The sequence below is a fragment of the Nymphalis io genome, chromosome 6, assembly GCF_905147045.1.
Source record: "Nymphalis io chromosome 6, ilAglIoxx1.1, whole genome shotgun sequence".
In the NCBI taxonomy this organism is placed as follows: Eukaryota; Metazoa; Arthropoda; class Insecta; order Lepidoptera; family Nymphalidae; genus Nymphalis; species Nymphalis io.
This window is the reverse complement of record NC_065893.1, coordinates 10,298,646-10,310,293: the sequence shown is the minus strand read 5'-3', so window position 1 is coordinate 10,310,293 and position 11,648 is coordinate 10,298,646. Positions and strand designations below refer to the sequence as shown.

The 11,648-nt window shown below is 30.5% G+C and overlaps 1 protein-coding gene across 1 annotated transcript; it reads right to left on the bottom strand.

The window, feature by feature from the left end:
• Positions 1–7,156: 7,156 nt before the first annotated feature.
• LOC126769003 (venom allergen 5-like) lies at positions 7,157–10,186 on the bottom strand. The gene is made up of 5 exons (XM_050487535.1): positions 9,965–10,186; positions 9,208–9,329; positions 8,086–8,346; positions 7,785–7,980; positions 7,157–7,694 (listed from the first exon to the last, which is right to left on the bottom strand). Exons 1-5 carry the CDS (start codon positions 10,038–10,040, stop codon positions 7,420–7,422), a joined length of 930 nt encoding a protein of 309 aa, XP_050343492.1. The 5' UTR covers positions 10,041–10,186; the 3' UTR covers positions 7,157–7,419.
• Between the last annotated feature and the right edge of the window lie 1,462 nt (positions 10,187–11,648).

Below are 11,648 nucleotides of genomic sequence, written 5' to 3'. Positions count from 1 at the left end.
TTTCTTTCAAAGTATTTTAATCGTTTTTTTTAAAAACATCGAAATATGACGTTTTAGCCGACTTTAAAAAATTTAATATATTTGAATTTTATGTTTTTGTATAGGAATTCACTTTTTAGTTGAAAGCGGCTTTATACTAATAAAGTAGGCTTCCAGATTGATGAGATTGTAACATATGACGTACAATATACAAAAGAAAAGAAACATATTTACTAGATTTCTTTAGACGAAAATTTATTTCTAAAACCCATTTCATTGGTTTAAGCTGCGTTATGTATAACAGAGATTTTGACAAAATCTTGAATTTAATTATCATAATTTCCGTCGTTTCTTACTTCTATATATAGCTTGTATCAATGCTAATTGAATCAATCAAAAATCATAGGAAGACTGACTAAAGTATATTTTGATTTTTGATAATTGAAAAATGAAAATATCTCGAGATGGCTTTGTCGTTTGCAATCGAACACGTAAAGTAACCGAACGTATCGGATGCAAACCCGGGTAAGTGTAATTTTTATGTGCTGAATTTGTGTTCATAATTTGTGTCGCACTGGGTGGACAACATCGTGAAGAGATAACATCGTGCGAAAACCTGCATGTTTTGGCTTAAAATCATCCAAATGATTGTATTATGATTCAAATATAATTCTTTAGTATTTTAATTGATATTTTTGTGATTAATTTTATTCCCTATGTTATTATTATCATTACTATAATTCTAATTATTAATGTATGTATTGTATTTTATGTAATATTATTAATGTGTGATTATGATTATGTTAAATGTGTAATTGATGTAACAACATTATGGGCCTAGATGCCTGAATAATAAAGCTATTATTATTTTTATATGTAGCATATGATTTTATAGTATATATTATAGTATAGTATATCTCTTATATTATTCGACTTAAACTTGGCTCATATGACATACTATGCAACAATATTTTTGATATCAACTGACTTACTTGGCCAATGCAACCTTTGCTTAGCATTTATTTATGCCCTGCTGATCTTTATGGAGTTTTTTTTTTTAACATTTCCCTTTACATTTACATTGACCGAGGGACAACTAATTTGTTATTTTAAACAATTAAATTATTAATGAAACTTATCTCATTTTGCTTATTCCAATAACATTTTAACATTAGATGTACTTTACTTTAATCATAGACGAAATTTGTTACATCCAAATTGTATAGCAAATAATTCCTTTTCTATTTGTGCATAACTTTGTGGAAACTAATAGGATTCTATATTTTTTTTTTATCAGATTATATGGGGTGATTAATTTGGATAATAACCAATGCACAGCTGTCTTTGATGAGTCAATGGACAGGACTAATGGTAAATTTGTGTCATAATGGGCTATAATTTGTGCATTTGTAATTAATGTCCTTAAACTCTTTAAAGTATTTATCACAATTTTCATCCAAAGACCAAATACTTTATTTAAAAAAAAAGTTTTAATACTTTCTGACATGTTTTAAATAAAAGGAGACTTATGGTTTTTTTTTGGGTAGACATTTAAACAATTCTTATTAAATAAATATCCTAAAAAACAGACTTCTTCGACAAGGAATGTACTTTTTTTTATAATTAATTGTAAAATGACTTTCCTAGCTCTATCTAATAAATTTCAAATATGTTTTGTGAATTTCTACCATTTCACCATATACTAAAACTATTATCAACAAATATATTAATCCCTTCAAGGTAACCAAATAGTTCAATTATTATTTCTGTTGATGCATTTATACCAAAGGACAATCTCAAATACTTATATCTACCAAATGGAGTCTGAAGTGTATGTGTGTATACACATCTGAGGTATTTTTTTACCTAGACGGCAAAACCAGGAACCAGAATATGCTTCTAAATGTGAAAAATAAGCTGCACATTTCAGCTTTGACCTAATATCATCTATACACTATAACAGATAATGCTATCTTTAAGATTCCAATGATCTAGACATATTTTTAATTCCTCAGAACCTTTCTTGGTAAGAATAATGCTACTCACCCACTCTATAGGCTTCATTGCTTTTTCAACCATTTTCTACATTGTCCAATTTCTCACGAAGGCTCTTAAGTTATGAAAATGGCACTTGAGATACACTGCCAAGGATCGATGCACATCACTTCATCAGGCTTAATCTGCATCTCTTTGTTGAACACAACGGACTGGACTTCCTAGAGTTTCGACCTCTGACTATCATCACTTCATATTCATTAGACAATGACGACTGCTTTAGCTAGTTCTGTAGCTTTCTCGGGTGAAAGATCCGATTCTTATAATAATCTTTGAAGATTCTCTTAATTCACCGAAATAACATTTTAAGCTGAGATTTTCTAAACTCGTGATAAAGTTATTTTTATCTTCGTGTTCATTTTGTTATCTTATGAAGAATACATGTCTGGCCATAGTTAAATTTTTCCTCGGTTCGAAATAATTGTTAAATTTATTGATGAGGTCTTCCCAAGTTATTTTTATTATTTCAATGTTGAACGAATAGAATATTTCGTCGACACCTTTTTCACCAATCGAATGTAATTAAATTGCGAATTTTCTTTTTTCATACTCCTTATCTAGGCCAGTGCTTAATAGATATATATATATATATATATAGATATATATATATATATATATATATATATATATATATATATATATATATATATATATATAGTTCGAAATGTTTTAGACACTTTTATCAATGTTAGAAACTGATATTTATTTCGTTGTTTATAAACAACTTCGGTTGAGCGTTTGAATTATTTTTTTAACCCGCCATTTTAAAACTTTTTACAAAGGACCGCGAAACTCGAATTTACGGCTTAAGTAAATTGTATGTCCCTAATTAAATTTTTTATGAAGTTTAATACTACGTTGAATGTTCAATATACGCACTTCTGACACCATGTGTTATTGTAATAATTGATTTGTAGTCTTTGTATTATACTTCTATATACTATTAACGTATTAATTGTCACTGAGTTATTGACATAGACCTTGTTCTTGCTCACACGCACCTTTGAGGCAGAATATCGAATGTCAATATTGTCTTATGAAAGTTATCGAGATGAGATCCTTTGATGATCGAGGTTTTTTTCTCATGCTCAAATATTGGAATGATTTCAGCATTGAAATGCATTACCCGGTATTGAAGAAAAAAATTCTTTTTCTTCATCGCTGGTTGTGGTAACTGAGGTTTGACTATATCTTCTTTTGCCCAAACCTTGAAAATATGGTCCTAGCATCTTCATATCCCACATCTGAAATATTATGATAGATGCGGTCGGCGCGTGGTCGATACTGTTTATAAATAAAAGAAACCAGTATCCAGCTCGGCAGCCATTTATTATGTCCCTCTATATTAACATTTCTCTTTGCCGCCCTTTCTTACCTTTCTACAAGACCATGTTGCCAACTTAAAAATATTAAAAAGATATACCACTTAACAGAAAAATATTACGTCATACTTATTTATAAATTATAACAAAATCAATGAAATATGGGAAAACAAAATAACATAAATGATATATACTATTAATATGAAATATTTATCAATCCTCTTAACCACTAATTGCAGGTAGTTTCGATAAGTTTGTTACAATTATACATCCACTCAAATGGGAGAAGCGTGGAATTTTCAAATATTCTCAAAAAAGAGAGAAGGTTTCACATCAAAATTGAAATATTTACAGGCAGGTACATCTTACATTTATATTTTAAAACTAGTAAACAAAATATATTTCTTCAAATCAAACATCAAGTTAGCCATGCTATATGATCGTAAAAATAATTACTTACAAAGTATATATGTTTAATTAATAACCGCCTTTACAAAAAAAAAAAAACAATATAATATACTGAAACAGTTTTAGGTAGGTAAATATTGCTAGTATTAAAAATTATTCTGTAAGTAATATTCATGCATAGTTAACGATGAAAAACATAATGTTGTCTTTTGAAAATAATCATACATAATATTATATAAGATACGATAATATATACGAGAAATTACTGCGAAAAATGTAAGGAAATATCAGTACGAACTACAAAAGAAACATATAATTCATTCATATCATTATCTGAAAGATCGTTTGGTTTAAATACTATTTAAAAAAACACACCATTTTTAATGTCTCTGGTACATAATAATATTATGTAAATACAAACTGTGGCGTTCGTCTATCGTCGGTATGTACTTATGTTTTTAACACATAAGTGTCAGTTTTTCACTTTGTAATATCACCTTTTTTATCGTATTAACGTGTTTTATCCTTTCGCTGTTGCTACTGATACGATAATTTTGTGAATTTTACAGTCAGCGTCGAAAACACGTCACATATATTAATTGACATAATATTGATTATAATTTATTTGTGACATAAAGTCGTGTTTGGATTTAGTTTAAAGTCATTTGTTATTTATTATGACTACAATCGATGACACAATTTTTTTTTTTTTATAGAATAGGAAGGCGGACGAGCATATGGGCCACCTGATGGTAAGTGGTCACCAACGCTCTTAGACATTGGCATTGTAAGAAATGTCAACCATCGCTTACATATCCAATGCGCCACCAACCTTGGGAACTAAGATTTTATGTCCCTTGTGCCTGTAATTACACTGGCTCACTCACCCTTCAAACCGGAACACAACAATATCAAGTATTGCTGTTTTGCGGTAGAATATCTGATGAGTGGGTGGTACCTACCCAGACGAGCTTGCACAAAGCCCTACCACCAGTAAACACAATGAATGAATATATTTGGTAGTATTGCACTGGAAATATTTTGATTTAACTTGACGGAGTCATGTGAATTAAATTGGAAGTGATAATTGTTAGTATTTATTAGTATTCTAATAAATTTTAAGATTTGAACCGTAGTTCTTTTACGTATTTATTACCGTCTATCTAAGGAGGCGAGTTATGTTTTTTAATATATACATATGAATCTGTTGATTTTATAACACTTGCATCACTATAAAGAATACACATTGACTTTTTCTGACTAGTGTCAAAATATATATATTTGTCTTCCTCACTTTAATTATTGGAATGTTTGACGAATGAACGACGACAATTTTTCGCGCCATCTTGAAAAAACTTTCTTGAACGTGCGACAACGGCGGCGGGAAAAATACATGTATATAAGTATGTGATAATTCGGTGATTAGCAATAGGGAGGTCCCTAATATTTGAAAGTTTAAAGTTAATAGTTGTGTGATGTGAAATACCAGTTATATAGGACCCTGGGGTAAGTTTAGGATATAATTAATATTATAACTGCTTTCCAGGTCAAACACAAACTCGAACATAAGCGGCATTTGCAAAATTAAATTTTATTGTAAAGGAGTCGGTGAAATCCATGCATAATTTGCATATAATAAAGAACTGCAGTGCCTTACAAAGAATTACCCATAAACAAACCTTCTACCATTGTCATGATGCGAAACATACATTATTCATATAAACCTAGATATACTATATACATATACATAATATGAATTTTACATATATTAGTTTAGATATACTAAGCAACTTTCTCGCTATTTCTTTTCGGTAGAATCGAAATTTTGAACCGGTTAATGTTAAATCACTCGTAATTTTGTTGAATACCGTTTTCCGATTTCAAAGGCGCATTTAAGCCTACTCAAAGCAAAAAAAATATGTTTTAATTTAATTTGTATTTGATTCATAGTTCTTTGCAAAAAAAGTTAATGCCCTAAACAATGTCTTAATAAATAAAGTAATGAAAAAGACTGTGTTATTGCTATAACTTTCTCATGTGTAGAATTAAAAAGGGATATTACTTATAAGGAACATCATATCAATGAGCAAAGGTGAACGCTTATTAAATAAAGTAGGTATTTGATTCAATATATTCAGCATTCAATTTATATTCCTAATCGAAACGTCTTGACTATCAATTAATTTTCATAATTCCATCATTATTGTTTAACAAAACAACAATATAAACCTTCAAGCCGTTACAATCTGATTATCTAACTAATTGATAATTAAATTTATATTGTTTACAAAGCCTTTAAGGCTTTTCCGATAATTTATATCGCGTGTGATTCGGAAGACATTGACTTTGACACATTCGGTTCTGTTTGTTCGAAACTTTGTATGTAATTATTTGTTCTTGTGCCGTGAGGACACGAAGAGGTCAAGGTCCCTAATAGTCAAGGCGATAATCGAATTATTCAATTTCATATTTAGTTTTAATATTTTTTTTTAAATAAATATAGGAGATATTGACTTCATATTGTGCGGTTATTAAAATTTCTGCAAAATTTATAAAATGGTCAAAAAGAACCCGGTATTGCTAAGTAGCAATGAAACATCGAAAAAGACTAGTTTTTTAAATATAAATTGCCTGGATTTAAACTCACAATCTTCAACTAAAATTCTCATATTCACTACAACAGGTAAATAGAAATCAATGATGATATTAAAAGTAATACGTACTAATATTACCAATTTTTTTTTACCCAATTTTAATTGCTAAAGTTTTTTTTTTTCAAAATAGAAATTTAATGTACTAACAAAAGATAAAACAGTACACGTATGTGGCTTAGTAACAATTGACTTTAAGTTGTATTGTATAAATTGCGGGCATTGTAACTTTTGGTAAACGGTCTGACGTATATTTTAATACAATGAAGTGAATGTATTTACTTTAAATAAATACTTATTTGCGAACACGGCTCATCTTTGTTTAATCGCAAAACATTTGCTTATATCATTTTGTATAATTCCACATTGCCTCCTCTTCCAGTCAACCTTGAGCTAGAGTCAGAGAATACTTGGCGCATCCATACATAAACACTAACATAAATATATGATAAAAGTGATTTGCTTGCCGTGCGAAATAATAACGACAGCGGATAGATACGCTCGCTTATTTTATGTTTTATAAAGTATCCTTATGTTCAAGAGTCAGAAAAAAAAAATCAAAATTCTTGTATGACATTTTCACACAATGTATATTGTGTTGTTGATGATGAGTCATTTGAAACGAAACGAGTACATAATAAAATTTTATATATAGTATAAATATCAATATAATGTGATCATGCTTATATAAAATGAATAAAAAAAGAATTAATATGGAAATATTTATTATATATAAATTATCTAAATAACAACATACTTCACGCTAAGTTAAATACAAGAAGGTCAATCGCGACAGCACAAGTTTTATGGAAAAAACTATCAGACCTTCAATCTATACAAAGTTCATTTATACATCGATTAAGGGTTCTAAAGCTCCTTGTAAAACCAAGGAATATTGTCTTTGTTCCGAACTCTGCGTAAACAGACTCGAATAATCAGTCAAGTTACTCTATCGATATAGTGATAAAATACTGTTATGAACTAACACGCGAGTGTGAAACGACTTATACGTAAACGGTACCAATTCTGAAGCCCGTTGATTTTGGTTTAGCGAATAAATTTGAAGCCGTTTTAAGTATACTGATGAGTGGCCTAAAAGTCGATGTTTCCGTGTTGAAGTATCTTTGAGGCTGCTGGAATTGGTATTGGTATTGGTTGTTGAACTGCTTGTAGAATTGAAAATTGTAGCCTGGTGCCTCCACTGTGCTGTCAGGAATGACGTTCGATATATAATTGTTGGTATTGTCCACTGTATGATAGCTTGTGGTGTAACTTGTGGCTACAAAAAAAAACAAATATTATAAGTAATTGAACAATTAATTAATCATTTATACGAATCTAATGCTGTAGATATTTTAGTAATACTTACAACAAAGACCAGTGTATTTTCTGGAGTCGGCAAGCCCGTGGGCGCTGCAAGATGGATTACCCTTTTCATAGGGATTTGCCCCTATGACATTTCCACCAGGGCCATAATTACAAATGTACAGCTTGGTGTAGCCTCGGGCAGGGTCGTAGTAGAAAGTGTAACCGCAACCCACATGAGACGTCTCACCCCAAACTAACTAGAAAATGAATATTTCGTTTAGTTTATTTGGGCTATACTTATGCAAATCGCATGAAAATTGTAAATTTCTCTCGAGAATACTAGGGGTTTGTCCAAAATTTACCTGAGAATAATGACCCGTCCCATGTCCACCATTAATGGGCTTAAATCCAAATATATGAACTTCATCGAACCAAGCATTGATTTGTTTCTGGAAGTCTGGTTCGGAGTCAGATTGTTCAGATGGTGGGCGAGTAGTCCATGTAGCTGCTAAGTTTTGCCCCACAGGGAAACGGCCAACTTCGCGTTGAGACGCACGATCGTGTGCAGTGATACATTGGTCAGCCCAGCGTTGAGCAGTTGCTGCCAATTCGTCATCCCACACCTAAAATCATAAGCATAACTTTATAAATATCGAAATTACTAGCGCACGGTAAAAAGAAAAGGTTAACGAAATATTAAATACAAAACTTCCAGGAGGCTTAACCTTCGCCTGATCAATGTCATCTAAAGTTGCTTTTGTACCTGCGCTTTCGATTACGATATCTCTTATATATACCGTTTTCGAAAGTTAAAATGTCAAAGAAATCATGGCCTAAATATTAAAAAACGGATATATTCAATGATTTTTCAACAAAACTGTTACAAGATTTTTGAATGTCTCGTTATTTGTTTGTAAATTGATCCCTTAGTCCGTTTGACCGTTCGATCTCGCGCAGTGGGCACATTAACATACTTTGATATAGGTACACGTGGTGTTATAAATGCTTAAGCATAATATTATGCATAACAGTATGGTCCCACCTGACTAAGTTCACGAGAAATCGCCCGTAAAAACCGTTCCATATTTTAAGAACAAACAAATTACGAATTTGCGTGGAAAATAATGTCATATGATAAGACTTCATCTTTATGGTAATTGGTATATTGGTACCTCAAGTTAATTGAACTGTAATAATAAATTAAACTATATTTTAATCAATTTGCGATTTTTTTAAATATAAATAGTTTGGTAATGGTATTTTAATATAAATGTATGTATACATTTAAAATTCTGATCGGTATAAAATCTTTATATACTTTATGGCATAAATTTATTTCCAATTAAAACCAGCTTTAAATGTAGTTAAAAACTGTATTGTTTTTTTAAATAATGCTTTTAAGATTTTTTTAATAAAAATATTTTACTCTTTAATTTATATTCTTTTTAATATTTAAGAATGACATATTTGTGTTAATAACATACCATTTCCATCATATTGGCCGCTGGAGGTTGACTTGAAACTTGTCCTAAAGCCACAGATTGTCGAAGGCGATTATGGGCATCCACTATACTCTGCTGTTCATATGCCGTTAACCCTCCTGATCCTTAAACAAGGAATAAAAATGGTTAAATATTAGATTTATAAACATCTTAGTGATAACAATATTAATGCAGTTATGCAAATATATTTGCAAAGGTGATAAAATGAATAATTAAAAGAAATCAGCATTCAAATAGGCAAAACATTCGCGCGTCGCTATCGTCGGTCTTGATCTTCAACGTAAAAAATCAAGTGTCAAGGTAATATTTATATTTCGTATATGATTTCATAACTATTCGTATCTGCTTTATTTTTAAGACCGGTGCGTGTTTCATAGGTGTCTTAGTCAATAAAATTTTACGATCTTGTTCGATACCAGTATGCTAAAGAGATTTTTTTATAAAAAAATAATCATGCGAGGATAGACTGGGTGGCGGCGATATAATTTATGGGTACTTTGACAGCTTATTGTATTATCGTTGTAGTCATTTTAAGTAATATTAATTGAAATAATCATAATAACTACATAAGATATGTTAATATGGATTTTCTATGATGAGGGAGAGTCAATCAATTTAAAGCTTAATACATTTATTTTTCAAAATAATTATCGAAATTATTATAGACGGAGTATTGTACTGCATTAGATTAAAATATCAAATTATAGTAGAAAGAAAATAATTAAAATTATAAACTTACTTAACATCCGCTTGCCGGCTCCACAGCCCTCTGTCCCTGCGAGGAGACCTCCCAAAACGAACACTAGGGTAATCATCTTAAATTAATTTTTCACTACACTTTTAACTGAAATTGAAAACACGATTTATGTTTGCGATTCGTAACAAAAGTTCCTACTTATATTTACGAAACGTCAAATATAATATTCGCCGGTGGTCCGCTGCACAGTGTGCCGCGCGCTCTCCGGACTATAGCAATCTGTGTCGCTTAATGGCCAAGCGCGCGCTTAAATAGCACCGCGTTATCATGAAGACGCCGCGACGCCGCCATCCGCTACTATTGCTCATCGCTACTGTATCACCATCGAACCCTTAAAATATTTGTTCAACAAAAAATATTCTACCCTAAAAATAAACGTTATATTAATATTATACGAAGTTTATCTGCAAAAAATGTATCCAAAGCGAGTACAATGTCTTCAAGTATAGTTCACATAGTGTCTTCAGTTACGAAATCAATAAAGGTTAAACGGACGTCGTCCAGCCACTTTTTATCTGCAGTAATAATTTAAAACTCATTATTCGGCAGCCGGTGGTTGTCAATGAAATCGGGTTCTTGTGATACGTCCAAGCCAAAGGTGGAAATATGTTGACAGATATTGGTCGAAACGGAAGTGGTCTTTAAGTAAAATTATAGGCGGCTAAAAACAAGGAAAGAATAACACAGCCATTTATGAGTCAAAGGATACTTAATTTTATAGCTTTAGCAGTATAAGGGAAGATGGGCCTAGGTATGTAAACTATTTACGGGGAAATATACTGATGTTAAAATGTAACTTTAAACAAAACTTTGACACTTACAAAATTATAAAGTCATTGTTTTGAAAATGTTAAATGCTCAATTAAAAGAAACTAGAAGAATCCGATGACCGAACAAAAAATTGCAAAAAAATATAAAATTTTAAAGACAAAGTTAGGTACGTGATTTCAGAGACATCATGTCTGTTGCCAGCTGATCCGGTTTACCACCTGAGTTTGATTTTTGCTCGTTCTTTATTAATTTGCATATTAATATCTTTTATTTTATGTGATAGGTAATGGATTTATACAAAATTTCATCAACGAAACTCATAATGATTATACTTTTTTTTTAATTCTAAGTAAATTATGTATAATGTTACAGGTTTCTTGGATTAATAAGGCGATCGATTTAATTACTAGCTCGTCTTTTTCTTATTTTTTTCCATTTATAAACAAGAAATATATTTTTTTCCTTGTCTTTAAATATACGTTAAGTTCTTTTTGGCTCCTTTGAACATTTGATTTCTAATTTATATATAATGTTTGTTAGTTATTATGTGCAATATCAACAGAGTTAATGTGCTCATTTTTATTTTTATATTATATATTTATGATTTAATAAATCTATATCATACGCTACGAAATTTAAATTTTAAATGTCCGGCGTTGAGATGTTAAATTGCGATTCTAGGTTATTATGCAAAATTATAAACTTCGTTGAAAGATTCTGAAGTTCAATAAAACTATAGTCGATTTCACTCGAAATCTCGAAGCCTGTTCCGTGACCTTTAAATAAATTGCCTCATTATATTATCAAACAAACCAGTAATCGTTATTAATTTTGTATTTATTTATTATCTAATTCGATAAACAATGCCTTAGGCTTATTTTTCGGATAATTAAAA

Bases quoted from the DNA above. Each gene is read 5' to 3' on its own strand.
- LOC126769003 (XM_050487535.1), bottom strand. From the start codon at position 10,040: ATGATTACCCTAGTGTTCGTTTTGGGAGGTCTCCTCGCAGGGACAGAG. The intron at 9,330-9,964 runs GTAAGTTTATAA...TCCTTGTTTAAG, and splicing joins AGCCGGCAAGCGGATGTTAA to GATCAGGAGGGTTAACGGCA. The intron at 7,981-8,085 runs GTAAATTTTGGA...TTCATTTTCTAG, and splicing joins GGACGGGTCATTATTCTCAG to TTAGTTTGGGGTGAGACGTC.